At 49.2% G+C, this 16,292-nt stretch overlaps 1 protein-coding gene across 1 annotated transcript in view; it reads left to right on the forward strand.

Moving 5' to 3' along the window:
• The window catches only part of mylipa (myosin regulatory light chain interacting protein a), a gene marked incomplete at its 3' end in the record, with an annotated part of 19,919 nt that extends 3,926 nt beyond the window's left edge, over positions 1–15,993 (forward strand). Inside the window, exons 3-7 of the mRNA XM_084454924.1 lie at positions 8,584–8,769; positions 12,324–12,521; positions 12,902–13,066; positions 14,265–14,724; positions 15,808–15,993. Coding sequence (XP_084311050.1) covers positions 8,584–8,769; positions 12,324–12,521; positions 12,902–13,066; positions 14,265–14,724; positions 15,808–15,993 — 1,195 coding nt within the window. The remainder of the gene's footprint in view (positions 1–8,583; positions 8,770–12,323; positions 12,522–12,901; positions 13,067–14,264; positions 14,725–15,807) is intronic.
• Between the last annotated feature and the right edge of the window lie 299 nt (positions 15,994–16,292).

Consider the following 16,292-nt stretch of genomic DNA (forward strand, 5'->3'; position numbering starts at 1 on the left):
AGCGAGTCTCTCTCTCTGGTAGTGGGGGATGAACAGGCCTTTGTTTGGGCGGCCCGTGTCCCGGGGAGGGAGCCCCCGTCGGGGTCGCGCTCCCTCGCCCCTCTGCGCGCCGTCACCTTTGCCCCACTTCAGCTCGCCGGCGCCTGGGCGTGAGTCACCGGCAGCTCGCTGGCCGCACGCAGTCCCGTCCACACAGGCGCGCGCACACATTCTCTCACGGTCACACGTTCACGCACGCACGCACACTCATACACACATTCCCTCACGTGCGCGCACACACACACACACACACACACACACACTCATACACAAAGAGAACATGCTGTTCCAGACGAGTGACAGTTGTCTCACACAGCGAGGGGATTTTTCAGAATTATAGGCACACTCTATCACTGCCCCCCCCCCCCGCACACACACGCATGTGCACACACACACACACCGTCTAGTCCAGGGCAGCATGTGATTTCAAACGGGTAGAAGAGCGAAAGGGTGTGAAATGTCCAGAGTGGGGTTGTATTTACACACACCCACAACACACACACACCCACAACACACACCCCCAGGGGACCTCCCGTGCCGTGACGGAGCACACAGCTGAGGGCGGGGCCTCCCATTTCCTCTCGCAGGGGCCGTTACGTAATGATAGACTCTCCCTACACACACACGCCTGCACACGCGCGCGCACACACACAGTATTGAAAAAAGCTTCTTATATAAGCTGCAGTGTTGGGCCGGCTGTAGAAGGAATTGGCTCATCACCAGCGATGCCTTTCTCACACACCAGCCTGTTTACTATCAGGGGATCCTTCTCTCACACACACGTGTGTGTGTGTGTGTTGTGTTGTGGGTGTGTGTCACACTCATACAGGCAGGGCATGTTTTGGTTTTCTGTAATTACAGAGTAGAGGTAAATCCTGAAATGAGCAGGCAAGCCTTGTGGGTTTGACCCCTTGGGTGTGTGTGTGTGGGGAGGGGGGGGGGGGGGTGTTAGGTGTGTGTCTGATGCAATCTCTTTAGCCGCAGCAGACCCCTGCTCACATATTCACACACACACACACACGCCACACACACACACTGACTAAAAGCTTTCTATAAATATCATGGCCCCTCTCCTCTGCAAAAGGGGTTCAATTCCATCCAATTCTGCTCCTCTGTCCTGCAACATCAAAAAGCTCTTCCACCAATCCCTCTGCTCTCTGAGATCCCTGCCATCTCTGCCTGGATACACGCACACACACACACGCGCGCGCACACACGCACACACACACACACACTAGGGGGGATATTCCCTTATCCCTTTAGTCTGTATTTTAGGTTGGGGGAACTTGAAAGTGCTTTTCAAACTAAGGCAAGCCAGGATCTTCAGATGGTTTAAGGCACAGTTGGCCGTTGCACAAGACAGTTCAAGATTTGATTGGTTGGCATATGTTTGTTTTTTTGTGTTTTTTTTGCAGACTGTCTCAGAGGCAGTGATTGGAGGCACAATGCGAGGTCCCTGATTGGCTAATGAGCAGCGTTGAAGCTGAGGCCCCATCTGCGTAATCTGCTTCATTACACAACACTTGCCAGGGGAGATCGTTCATGCCACGACGTAATGTTGGTTTTTATCTGCGCGGTTTCCCTCCTATCGGAGGAAGAAATTGTTCTGGGGTCTTTTCACACACAGTGCTTAGCCAGGTTATCCCATGTGCCCCAGCCCAAATGGGCGCATTTTCACACTGTCCTTTACAGTACAGCGCTGTACCGGTGGCTAAACTCTAGCTCAGCTAGCCCAAGATGAGACCAGCCTTCACTCCAGCCATCGTCCCAGTTATACTGTAGGTCAGGGAGGCTTTCGGACGGTAACGTGAGCGCCTCCTTGAGATGCCGTGACAGGGTGATGCATGGCCTTCCAGGCCAGATGTCCCGCAAACAGACGCTAGTTTACTTTATCTATCCATGTCCCAAACATTAGGCCCACCCACCGTTTTACCTCACGTCCTCAGCTCCGAAGAGAATAGAGGAGGTAATGGACATGAGGTGAGGGACACGTCTTTGATCTTGTGTCCAGGTAACCTTAGAATATCCTTCAAAAACATGCCTGGACCTTCAAAGACTAAAGAGGTCCACGTAAAGTCCGCTAAAAGCAGATCGCCTCTAAGCCATGGCAGACGTCCGGGCCGTCCGCTGTTTTAAAAAACTCTGTATTGTCACAAACAACTATGGCAGACTTAAGGTTAGGAGTCTCTTCTCTCTTCTATCTCTCTCTTGACTTGTCGCGCCCCCCTCAGCTATGTGAACTGAAGTAGCCGTTCTCTCCTCCGGGCAGTCTGAAGCCACAACATTCGGCCCGGGCCAGGAACCATGGATCATAGCGTGCGATTGTTGCCCCAGGCAGCTAATTACCATTCACACACCAGCACGAAGCGCTGGCCTGCTAGCAGCAGGCGTTTAGTGTACAAACCACCCCTTTGTTTGTGGAATATGGCACTCGTTGAATCCCCTCCATGCGGAACCAAAGACTTGCCTTTTATTCGTTTGTTTTGGTTTTTTGGTTTTTTTTAATCGCCCCTTTCTCCTTTGTTGGAAGTGGGTGATTAACACCCTTGTTTGGTTGGAATATATTTTGACTTTCCGCAAGCCTGGGCGAAAGGCTTGTTCTGGGCCGGGTTTACTGGAGTTCATTGACTGGGAGTAACCCCCACGAGTCTCTCTGCTCCCTCAATGTTGTTTGACTAACTCGCTAACCGCATCAGAGCCTGGCGGATGAGGTCGCCGAGCGCCACTCCTGATTGGCTCAGGGCGGCGCTGTCTCTAGGCAGGTTTCTGGTTTCAGTAGATGGGACGTTTTGTTCTGCACAGGCCTCTGACACTGTTCTCTGTTACCGAGTGTGTGTGTGTTACCGAGTGTGTGTGTGTGTGTGTGTGTGTGTGTGTGTGTGTGTGTGTGTGTGTGTGTGTGTGTGTTGGGGGAGGGGTACAAAAAAAGTTTAGCCGGCCTTTTCTAGATGGGACAGGACAAAGGAACACAAACCATTTCACTCAATTACCCTGACTCTGGATATGCTGGGACTAGGGCTTTGTTTCAACTTTCCCCCAAAACTTTTATTCTTTTTCTTTTTACGTTTTCTTTTAATGAACATTTTGGCAAGCAAACTATGAAGCTGGAACAGTTTAGAGTTTGGAAAGATCATGAGGAGTTGGCGAATGGCAAGATCAGTAAAACACTTGGTGAAACGGACCAAACTGAACTCCAGTAACCCCCCTCCTCACACACACACACACACACACTCACACACACAGTCTCCCCCTACCCATAGGCCGTTTAAACCGTAGTCGTAATATTGCGCGTTACAGTTGCATCATGTTGGCCTGTCTGGCTGTGAATGAATCAGTCGTGTTTACGACGTGCCGTCAGCCGCATCCAGAGCCTCTCGGTGGCTGTGAGAGAAGTCCGCTGTGCGCCGATCGGCTCATGTCCTCCGACGGGCCGACTTTCCAGGGTCATGGGCTCCTGACATCCCCAGAGGAGCAGGAAGCGTGGTGGGCCCACCGGGTTAGAACCCCCGCTACGTTGGACCGCCTTTAATAGACACGAGACCCGTCCGGCTCGCTGTGGAGAGGGGGGCTACTTTCACCGAATTATCCCACCGGCGTAATGAAGTGTTCAGCATTCCTACAGAACAACAGATAACCTTTCTCGAGGCCCCGTGACCCTGGCCTACAGCCCCCCCCCCCCACACACACACACACACACACGCGCCAACACACACACGCCAACACACACAGACTGTTGTAATGAGAGTGAGTTCACCATGCTGCCCCGTTGTCTGGAGTCTCAAGGCTTTGTTTCTGCCCCTTCTTCAACATTGCCGTCATGAAGAATCTCTAAGAGGGTTATTCATTCATCTGTGGTGTATTAAACCGAGACGCATGTCATAGATGGGGGGGGGGGGGGGGCTTGTGCCTCATATCCTGGAGTGGGGGTTGTGTCTCATATCCTGGTGTGTGTGTGTGTGTGTGTGTTGGGCTCACCCTTGGACCAGATGAGCCTGAAGCCAACTGGCGTGCGTGTCCCCCCCACCCTGTAGCAGCCGCCAGGGCCCCATCGCCCCGCCGGTCACCCTGACCACCTGACCCGCCGGACAGTCAGCCTGGCTCATTACACGCTGTAGGCCAGGGTCACGGGGCCTCGAGAAAGGTTATCTGTTGTTCTGTAGGAATGCTGAACACTTCATTACGCCGGTGGGATAATTCGGTGAAAGTAGCCCCTCTCTCTACAGCGAGCCGGACGGGTCTCGTGTCTAATAGAAGCGGCCCAACGTAGCGGGGATGCTAACCTGGCGGGCCCACCTAGCTCCTTCCCGCCTCAATCACCACCCGGTACGGACAAACGGGCAGGACATCACCCCCCCCCCCCCCCCCGCCCGTCTGCCTACCAGGTCCACGGTGGGGAAGTGGTTCCTCCGCGAGTCGCGGTTCAGGAAGTTCTACCTTCCCCACGCGCCCGAGTTCACTCCCCCAATATCACAACTGAACAGGATGTAGTAAAGGTCTAACCTCAACACAAGGAGGGTATCAATCACTTAAACTGAACACGGTTATAGAGAGGGAAGGGATTTTCCGGAATGGGACGCCCCCCCCCCAACTGTTATTTGTCTCCCCAGTGGGGTTGGGATGTGTCCTGACTAGGGATGTAACCATAACCGCTATAGTGAAAAACCACATTAAAATCCAATTACATTTATCGCGATAAAATTATCACTAAAACCGTGTTTGATTTCTGTGCTTTGGAAAACTCACTATAAATACTGTCCAGCATCAACCAAAGTTAGTAACACTTTCCAAGAAGCATTATTTTAATGTTTATGCAAACAAAAAGTGCATAGTGCTACTAATTTCATTAGTGGTTTTATAAAACTTGTAAATCATTTCACCGTGTACATCAGTAGTTTTCCAACATCCTCACCACATTTGAACAATGCCGCAATAATACTGATAGCTGTGATCATGTCGGTCACTATAATCGTGGTGTGAAATGTTCATACCGTTACATCTCTAATGCTGACAGGTGCCGTCTCTCAAGCTGAGTCATCTACATTAAATACATGACACACACTAGGACAGTAGCTGCCTTCTCTGGGGCAGGTGGGAAAAGTAGTTTCTTTTTGAAAATTAATATCTGTGACTTTCTAAGATTGGCCACATGGGGCGGGAGTCCTTACTTGGAAAATAATATTATTTAACCCCGACAATAACATATTATTTAACACCTACAACAACCTTTATTTTGTAACCGCTTGATGTTAACCTCCACTTTCCGCTGTGTTAACCTCCACTTCCCTCTTTCCGCTGTGTTAACCTCCACTTCCCTCTGTTAACTTCTTCTTTCGCCCAGCGACCGTTAGTAACCTTGCCTCGGCAACCGGTAGTAAACTCTACTGTTCCTAGTGACCGGTAGTAAACTTTACTGTTTCTAGTGACCGGTAGTAAACTTTACTGTTCCCAGTGACCGGTAGTAAACTCTACTGTTCCTCGGCAACCGGTAGTAAACTCTACTGTTCCTAGTGACCGGTAGTAAACTCTACTGTTCCCAGTGACCGGTAGTAACCTCTACTGTTCCCAGTGACCGGTAGTAACCTCTACTGTTCCCAGTGACCGGTAGTAACCTCTACTGTTCCCAGTGACCGGTAGTAAACTCTACTGTTCCCAGTGACCGGTAGTAAACTCTACTGTTCCCAGTGACCGGTAGTAAACTCTACTGTTCCCAGTGACCGGTAGTAAACTCTACTGTTCCCAGTGACCGGTAGTAACCTCTACTGTTCCCAGTGACCGGTAGTAACCCGCCAGACAGGTGCTGCCTTTGTTTTTGCCAGGTAGGAAGCAGCCTGCCTCACATGACGCCTGCTGGGACTGAGCACAATAGAGGTGTGTGTGTGTGTGTGTGTGTGTGTGTGTGTGTGTGTGTGTGTGTGTGTGTGTGTGTGTGTGTGTGTGTGTGTGTGTGTGTGTGTGTGTGTGTGTGTGTGTGTGTGCAGACAGCAGTGTTGATCTGGGCGTGTGTTTGCGTGCGTGCGTGTTCAGACGGTAGTGTTGATCCGGGGCATGCGTGTGTGTGTTCAGACAGCAGTGTTGATCCGGGCCAGGGCCGGGGATGTGTGTGTGTTCAGACAGTAGTGTTGCTCCGTGGCTGTTCTAACACTGAATCAAAGTGTGTTTGATATGCCTGACGCTGGGGCCCCACAGGTGGTCTGCTGGTTCATGCTCTCTGTCTCTCTCTGTCTCTCCCTGGGCAGCCGGCGCACACCAAGCGCCAGGAATGTTGTTCTTGCGATCGGAGCGGTGTTTGCGGGCCGCCAGCGCGTGTCTCTGCAGAGGGGAGGATGAGGAGGGTGAGGATGGAGGGATGAGGGTGGAGGAGCGGGTGAGAGTTAGCAGTAAACAGTAGGCGAGGCAGGGAACTAGAGAGAGGACAAAGGGAGGGAGGGAGCATTGTTGGAGCGGTTTCTGTTACAGTTACAGTAGCAGGTGATTCTGTGAGACCGTGCGAGGCCTCATGTTTACTCTCCTACAATAAGCCCAGAAGAGCACGGCCCTCGCCCATCATATTTCTGCCTATTGTTCAACCGACAGGGCACTACATTCTCCAAAAGTATCCTCTTTCGGCCTCAGCGCTAACATGTTTCCCTGTTAATGTCCTAAAACAAAACTGCAGTGTATCCAGGTCTGGTGAAGAGTTTCTGTTGCCGTAGTAGGCCTGTAATTTCTGTCTCAGGGAGACTGGCCCCACTGCTAATCTTGTACGCTGTGTTTATCTGGATAAAGCTGTAAATGTAGCCGATCTGGGATGATGGAACGTTTGGGGAGTGATATCACAGGGTCCCCATGAGCAGGAGTTATGGAATAGTTAAAAAAAAATAAAAAAATAAAAACACAACAAAGGAAATGGGCACGGCTCCTGTGATTTTTCAGAAAGAATTTTGGTTGTTTTTGTTCGGCAAACCGGAACACAATGTTCTACGTTCCACAACAAAACAAGTCTTTGTTCGCCCGTGTTTGTTTTTGGTCCTTGTGGTTTATAATCCAGATTTTGCTGGGCTTCGTTCTCCCCGCCCGCCCCGGCCGCCCTGCTCCACCTCGGATTCGGCACCAAAACAAGCATTCGATTCATCGACGACAATGGGGTATCTATAGACTGCATCTATCTTCCATACTGTATCTCACTGCACAGAGGTACAACGAGACCCTGGCGTCGATTTAGCCTACATCGGTGCAGGCTTTGACGTTGTCGGTGTTGTGAAGACGTGCGCGACAACGGGGCAGGTCAGAGAGAGGGGCAGTTCTTGGGGCAGCCCAGAGAGAGGGGCAGTTCTTGGGGCAGCCCAGAGAGAGGGGCAGTTCTTGGGGCAGCCCAGACAGGTCAGGTCAGAGAGAGGGGCAGTTCTTGGGGCAGCCCGGTCAGGTCAGAGAGTGGGGCAGTTCTTGGGGCAGGCCAGACAGGCCAGGTCAGAGAGAGGGGCAGTTCTTGGGGCAGCCCAGACAGGTCAGGTCAGAGAGAGGGGCAGTTCTTGGGGCAGGCCAGGTCAGAGAGAGGGGCAGTTCTTGGGGCAGGCCAGACAGGCCAGGTCAGAGAGAGGGGCAGTTCTTGGGGCAGCCCAGACAGGTCAGGTCAGAGAGAGGGGCAGTTCTTGGGGCAGGTCAGGTCAGAGAGAGGGGCGACCGCACGCAGACCTGCCGCCTTGCGACATCGCCCCGGCTTATCTCTGAGCTGCACACTGCTGTGGTCGTGAATAAGAAGCCAGAACAGAAGCTGGACTACGCACACGCACACACACACACACACACACACACACACACACACACACACACACCCTCACCTGTACCTGTTTTCTGTCACCATGATAAGAATTGCTCACCAGGATACTAGTCAACTTCACACAGTGGGAATCAGCCTTCTCTTTCAGCTTCAGTTCCAAAGTTCTTCTTTGACTTTTTCCACCAGTAGTATCATAAACTAGGAAGCAGAAGGGAGAAAAAAGTGGCTCAATTTTCATTTGCTACTTTCCCTCTCTCTCTCTCTCTCTCTCTCTCTCTCTCTCTCACACACACACACACCTGCTCTGTGTAACCTTATCTCCATGACCACCTGCTCATGTGAACCACCCGCTCACCAAACAGTCACACTGAGAACACTGCTTGAAAGATTGCATTGTGTAGTGAACATGCTTAATTTAGTATACAAATACTTGAGTCAATCTAGGTATTCCTCTTGTTTATTTAGGCCTAATGCTCCTTCCAGAACTACAGTTTCTACTTGTGTGTTATAACAGTCCGTGTGTGTCTCTACTGGTATTATAAGTCCTCTGTGTTTCTACTGGTGTTATAAGTCCTCTGTGTTTCTACTTGTGTGTTATAACAGTCCTCCGTGTGTTTTTACTCGTGGGTGTAGGTGTGGGTGTGGGTGTGTGTGTGTTATAACAGTCCTCCGTGTGTTTTTACTCGTGGGGGTGGGGGTGTGTGTGTGTTATAACAGTCCTCTGTGTGTTTTTACTCGTGTGTGTGTGTGTGTTATAACAGTCCTCCGCGTGTGTTCCTCCCCACCAGGCACGTGTTCTTCATGCATGTGAAGGAGGACCTCCAGAGCGGTCACCTGCGCATGGGCACGGAGCAGGCGGAGGAGCTGAGCGCCCTCCTGGCGCAGGCTGAGTTTGGCGACTACAACCAGAACACCGCCAAGTACTGGTACACCGAGCTGTGTGGCGAGGAGCCCGACCCCGCCACGGTCAACAGGTAGCTACACCCCCCCCACCCCCGGCCCCAGGAACCTTCTACACACATGTAGATCTTTAGATGAGTCCACTCACGCTAGAGTTCCGAAAACGGTCTTGGCACATTGAAAACATGTTTGCTTAAAGGGAGCATTCTCAACATACCAGGCTCCTGGTGTTACGGAGACGCGTGTGTTTTGGCCATCGCTGTAGAAGGACAGAGCCGGTGTACGTGCCCCTCCAGGACGGAGCTTCGTCAGAGGAATACCTCACCCAAGAGGTTATAACAGCGGTTATAACACCCAGACCTTGGGCGTTAAAACTAGTTACATAATTCAGCCTCATAAAGAAGTCTGCCCTTGACAAGGTCAGCCAGTTGATCGGTAAGAGGATAGAGGAATATAATGTAATTTGAAGATTGTGATGTAAACGTATTACGATATTAAAGTGCCAGATGATAATGTTGATAAAGAATATAGTGGTTATGAATCACAGTCAATCAATAACAACGCTGTATTCCACTCCTGTCATTCCATTTAAAATCTCATCGGAACCTAGTTACGCATTTTATAGTTTGAGTAACCCATAATGTAAGATTTAGGCCATGCACTTTGCCCTACTTTTAGCTCCTAGGAAGATCCTCATCTTGTGAGCAGTTAAATATTACGTCATGAAAATGTGCCAAGTATTGCTCACATTGACTGGCCAGGTTTCAGTGAGAGTAACTTGGAAAGACCCATTGACTAAGAGCCAGTTAGCGATAACGGCTCCTGTGAAACGGAAATAGACTCGACACGCCGACCAGTGTGGTCTGCAGACAGGATGAGAGAGAACACATGGTCTTGATGTTCCTCTATGCTGAAAAACAAGAGTTCCCCTCCCAGTTCCACACAGCTGTTTTTCTCAACTCTGAACCCGACCTGTTTGGGCAGTGAACACCTCGCGGGGAAACCTCACTGACTTCACTGAACTAGCACAGTCACTGGATCTGCGTACCAAAATACCAGAAAAATACACCCAAAATACACACAATATACTTCACACCCAGGTGGCGAAGTAAACGCTGCAGGTTTATGAGCAATCTCTGCTGCCCTCTAGTGCCACTGTGCAACGGTATTAGTGACTCCTAATTGGTCTAAATCTCATGCTCCGAACGGACACACACACACACACAGACCCACGTCAGGTCTAGAAGCGGCTGCACTTCAGTTTAATTCATTCTTTTGTCCCACTGAAATGAATGATGTAATGTTCAGTTGTTAAGAGTGGTGACTGTCGGCGATTTGGTCCACACATTTTGTAAACTGCTACTCCTACAATTTCACTTATTACTTTCACATATTAAACATTGAAATGTTCAGCTTTCCACGCATTCTCTCACATTCAAGTATCACAAATGGCGGAATGGTCGGTGTTCCACTAGCAGCAGTTGGTCATTTTAAATTCATACCTGTCTCTCCGAGATGCTGCTTCATCAACAATTGAATTTGCATCTGGAAAACCTTTCTATAGAGTTAATCGGATGAACCGGCAGAGCTATTGATCCTGCCGTTCAGAATCCTCCCATAGGCCTCATCCTACCACAGTCTCAGTTCATTTTCCACATACTAATCACATACTAACCAAACAGGAAGAAGCCAGTTTGTTGGACCATTATCTCCAGGAGTATGGCTAGTGAGGATAGCTAAATGCTAGTTAGACCTGTATTCCTACAGTAATGTGTAGTTTAAGCAGACAAGGCCAATGTCTGGAGTGTCCCACAGACCCTCTGTGTATTCAAACCGACCACTTCAGTTAGAAAGCAGGAGCAGGTTGGATGAAGGCCAAGCTAAACGAGCCTAGTGTTTGTGCAACGGGGAAGCGCCATCATTCTGTCTGAGCATGCGTGCACACACACACACACACACACACGCGTTCCTCTATGCAAATCAGCACGGGCCAATCAAGCTAATATGGACATAAAGCCGTCTCATTAGAAAGAGGGCCGAATTATAATTGCCACTTTTGTTGATTTAATTTATAGGCTCCGTTTTTTTTGTAAATTAGCAAGAAGGTACGTTGGGTATGTCAGTTATATAACTTCAGTTTAATCGAAGCTCAATCCCTGGAAGAATACTACACCAGAGGCTGAATGTAACTAATTACGTAATGCCATTTTTCCAGCCGCGTGTAGAGAATGATCTTTGGCAGCGTGCTAGCAGATGTCAGGGAGCAAAGGTAGAATGTGCCATATCATTCTCCCATGTGGAAGCAATTGGAATAAACGATGAAGGCATCTTTTTTTAAAAGATAAGATATTTCAACATGCACTGTATATGTAGAAGAGGTGTGTTATTGCGCTTGGGCGTGGCCAGTCTCAGCAGGAGAAGAAGCTCACATGACGCTCCGTAACGCTCAGATTAGGGGATAATAACGCTGAGTAACGCTCAGGTTAGGGGATAATAACGCTCCGTAACGCTCAGATTAGGGGATAACGCTGAGTAACGCTCAGATTAGGGGATAATGGCGCTCAGTAACGCTCAGATTTGGGGATAATGACGCTGAGTAACACTCAGATTAGGGGATAATGATGACGGGCGTCGTTGGTAATTTTTTCTCCACATGGGGTCTGAGTAACAGCCTGCAAACACACACACACTACACACACACACACACACACACACACACACCGATCTCCCTCATAAATTCTCAATAGATCATCCTGCCCTGGCGCAATGGAAGCCATAAAGATAATTTCCCCTAAAAACTGCTGACATGAGTATCTGGAGCAGGTCAGCTCGCTGGCTTGTGGCACAGTTGGCAGCCAGGACATTTAAACACACACTGCAAGCCCCTCTCCTCTCCCCCTCCACCCCTTTTAGGAAATATCCAAAGCTCTGTCAAACTGCTCAGCTGGTTGTGAGCAGATGAGGTTCTGTACCGTTCCTCATGGAACCTTTAATTTATTTTTTATTTTTTTAATTTATTTATTTATCTATTTATTTATTTGTTTCCACACTTAAACATGGAACATGGATACTGACATGCACTGTCATGCACAATACATGTTCCTTTCTCTCTGCTGAAGTTCAGTTCTGTGGGCTTTAGTCCTGTAGGAAACGCATGCTCAGTACCTTTCAATCAGAAAATGATCATGATCACAGAAAGAAGGTGAATAAAAACAAAAAAAGGCTAGTATTTAAGTCCAGCTGAAACGGACGTTAGAGGTCTAACTTGTGTAGTAGAGGTGTAGAGAAATTTGATTGGAATGTTAGGAACGGATTATAACGGCTTTAGACAGATTGGATAGACAGATACTGTGGCGTTGATTGACGGGTGGATGTCGTGAGATTAATGGTTGATCCTGCTCTTGCATTGCTGATGTAAGCTCGGGAGATTTAGTTTTACAGATAGAAAAAAAAACAGAATTGAGAATAAGATTACAACAAAACTGAAATGTAGTAATTTTTTGTGCATATATTGTTAAATCCAAAAATGGAAAAAAATCATTTTTGATTTCATGGCATCTTTAAATATAAAATCTAATATCTAAATGTAGTTGGGTAGTTGGTATTGACTCCATGTCTTCCTCACCAGTATCATCTCCCGACACAAGGCCCTGGAGGGCCTGAGCCAGGGGCCGGTGGAGTACCAGGCCCTGCAGCTCATCTCCTCCCTGGAGCACTACGGCGTGGAGTGGCACTGGGCGCGCGACGCCGAGGGCCAGCGGCTGGCCATAGGGGTGGGGCCCGACGGCATCGCCGTCTGCAAGGAGGACTTCAGCCTCGTCAACAGGTAGCGGGAGCGTAGGGCGGACCGCGGGCGTGCAGCGTGCGCTTGGCGGCGACCACATGCTCTTTAATCGCAAGTCGCTGTGGATAAGCAATTCAAATGATGGAATGTCAATGCGCACTGAGCACGTTCACATATAATGCATGAATACGAATATGTCACTACACATTACATTAAGTACATCTTTTTAGTGTTCTTTGTCTTTAAGATGTTATATCCACTTTCATTTTATATTGTACTGACATGCCCAGGATGTACACTCTAAACATGCATGAAACTGGAAATTAAAGCATTTGATAATAATTGCTGGTGAACCCAGATAAGCAGAACCAGTTATATTCCCACTCGGCGTTTTGAACACGACACTCTTGTACCCCCCACAGAATCAGCTACCCCATCATCCAGATCGCCACGCAGTCGGGGAAGAGCGTCTACCTGACGGTGACCAAGGAGACCAGCGACAGCGCCGTGCTGCTGTTCAAGCTGATCAGCAACCGGGCCGCCAGCGGACTTTACCGGGCCATCACCGAGACACACGCCTTCTACAGGTGAGGGTGGACAAAGAGTTCATTAGACACGCACAACAGAGCTGGGATTACGTTTCAACTCATTAGAATATAAGAGCATTTCAGAGTCTGTAACAACACTGTAACAATACTCATTTTCGATCCATTTAAAAAGGAGGTCAATAGCGTTTGGCACTTCCCACAGATCTGTGTGTTGTTATTCAAAGATTTGACACGTAAAGACCCACATAAACAAACCCAGTGAGGCAGACTAGCTTTGTCATGCTAATGCTAACTTGTCTGTTTACAATTGCAAACGACACAGTAGATAAATGGGCCTTTTGTCACTCATTCGCCAAACTGTGCTGCCGTCAGAATAAACCAAACGGCTCTAGCCACTGTACCGTTACACAGTAATGCTCGCAGCCAGCCAACCTTTACCGAACGTGTTCAAGTCGAGATACAAACCCAGCAAAACATGACCTTAAACCTGTTTCCAGTCGCGCGTTCCGCTCTGTTTAGCACGGAGCGCTATCTGAATATCTATTCTCCACTACGCCTCCTACCTACACAGTGACTAGGAGTGTGCTACCGGAACATTTTGGGACCCGATTCAGTCCCCACACGCGCCGAAAGTCTTGCCCTCGGCACGCTCTGATACTGACTGAGGTATAGACTGCACACGGCAGGTCTTTATTAAGGACCTTAATAACCTTAATTTCCTTATTAAGGAAAATAGTTCATTTTTGTTCCCTCTGGAGAAATGTCTGTGTCTGCAGTTTGCCACAGGGGATGACTGAAATGGCTGAGCTATGGAATAGTTCTCAGTCAGTTACAATAGTCACAAAAGGTACAAAGGTTACCCTCCATTGTTTTGGGGGAGCTTTTAGCACTCCTGAGTTAGCACTTTATTCTAATATCTTCCCCAGCTTGCTCAGGTGCACGTGCCCGGCCTGGTGACTTGGTAAATCTAGCAGCGTAGGCTGGAGAGGCTTAAACACAACCCCCGCTACTTTCTCTCAAACCAAAACTGTTGAACGGTAGAACAGTGCAAATGAAAGGCGTGGATAGCGCGAGGACATCGCCACGTTCTGACGCAGTAGACGAGGCCTCAAGTCATTCTTCAACTCTGGGCGGATGCTCTTCCAGAAAAGTTTCGGAGTATTATAGAGACGTCCCAACTCTGACACAACAAACACTTATCAGCCACTTCCCTGTTTTTGGCCCCGCCCCCATCCAGGTGCGACACGGTGACCAGCGCGGTGATGATGCAATACAGTCGCGACTTCAAAGGCCACCTGGCCTCGCTGTTCCTCAACGAGAACATCAACCTGGGCAAGAAGTACGTCTTCGACATCCGCCGCACGTCCAAGGAGGTGTACGACTACGCCCGCCGGGCGCTCTACAACGCCGGCATCGTGGACCTGGTGGCGCGGACCGCGGCGGGCGAGCGCACGCCCACCTCGCGCTCGCCCCTCCGCCAGCACAGCCACCGGAGGCAGGGGGGGGAGGAGGACGAGGACGAGGAGGACGAGGAGGAGGACTGCGGGCACTGCCAGAGGAGCCGAGCGCTGCAGGAGCGCCTGCGGAAGCTGCGCGAGGCGCTCCTGTGCATGCTGTGCTGCGAGGAGGAGATTGACGCCGCCTTCTGCCCCTGCGGCCACATGGTGTGCTGCCAGACCTGCGCCAACCAGCTACAGGTGAGCCAGAGAGGAACGGCGCTCGGTATTTTTGTGTATTTTTAACTTGAGGAGAAGTGCCCCACTCGAGGGTTCTGTCCCTTATAGTAATGGTACTTAACTGTTCCCCTGCGTCTTCCTGCTCTGCTGAACACTTCCTGCTCTCATCCCCTTCTATGGAGTTTGAAACACACATCCAGGGCTTGTTTACACTTTCAGCTAAGCTGATTATGACCCTCCACCCCCACCCCCACCCCCACCCCCACCCCCCTCCCTCGCAATCCACTACTTGTTGACCAACTAAATTACTGAATATGGATTACATCAGCCGGGCAAAGCTCTTCTTAATTTACTCTATTTGGAAACTTGATGCAGGACACATCCGCGCGCGCGCACGCACACACACACACACGTATGTGAGGTCTACTCTAATTGGATTAAAACAAAATTCACACACCTCTCATATATTAAGGTGTTTTGGTGTAATAATGATTACACTACTTAATTTGTGAGCCAGTGCCTGTGAAGGTACCTTTCACAATTATTAATCAAAGGACAAATCTTTAAAAATTGATTACTTTAAGTACCATTTGCCTATACAGTAAAGGAAGCTGTTAAATCTTTTCACTTGTTAGCAATGCTAGCAAGTTCTAATGACCGCACTAGCAACATACCTCTGCAAAGTAATTTATCCTCCAAATAACTCCAATGCTTTGTGTCCACCAGTAAAAAGTCTTAGAATAATATACCCTTCAATCAAAAGCATTGCTAATTGTCGAAAAATGCTAACTACCTACTTGTCTCAAGTATGGGCAAACAAGTCTTTGGATGAGTCTATGGCCTTGATTAAGTAAAGTGTGTTAAATGTTCCCTTTCAGTAGTAAGTAAATATGGGGTATTTGAACCACCGTGGAGCTTGCCTTTAGGTCGGTCGTACACCAGACAAAGTGATTTAAGCTCAGGCGGATTTTATCTGAGCCACGAATGGCCAAATTTATGAAAATAAATTACATTTAAACCCTGGGCCCATAAAACTATATTTCTCAATAAATTGTGCTTAGACTGATGTTTATGAAATGCTGTGTCTCTGTGTTGTGCTCCCAGTCGTGTCCAGTGTGTCGGTCGGAGGTGGAGCACGTCCAGCATGTCTATCTGCCCACCTGCACCAGCCTCCTCAACCTGACCAACGACAACGGCAGCGCAAGCCCCGCCCCCTTACACAGAGGCGTGGCCTCCTGCTGTAACTCCAAGGACTTCGCCAGCCACGAGCAGAAGATGTTCCACAACTGAACCTTGACCTGCACCTAAACGCTCGCCTGAACTAGATGATCCATTTCCTAAATCAACTCCTGAACCAGATCTGAACAGAGTCTGGAACCAGTGATCACAGAGATGGACTACACCAATCCCTCCACCAGCTCCACTACCGAACCACTCCTTCAGACCACTCCCCCAACCGCTGTGATTGGTTGGTTGGAATCTTGGTTGGTTGTATGCCCAGACCGTCTGAAACCGCCATCTTTTGGTGACCGGTTGTTATTTTGTGACTGGTTGTTTGTTTTTTTGGGTCGTCATTTTGCTCTTGACAG

Source organism: Borostomias antarcticus, assembly GCF_949987555.1.
Source record: "Borostomias antarcticus genome assembly, chromosome: 21".
NCBI lineage: Eukaryota > Metazoa > Chordata > Actinopteri > Stomiiformes > Stomiidae > Borostomias > Borostomias antarcticus.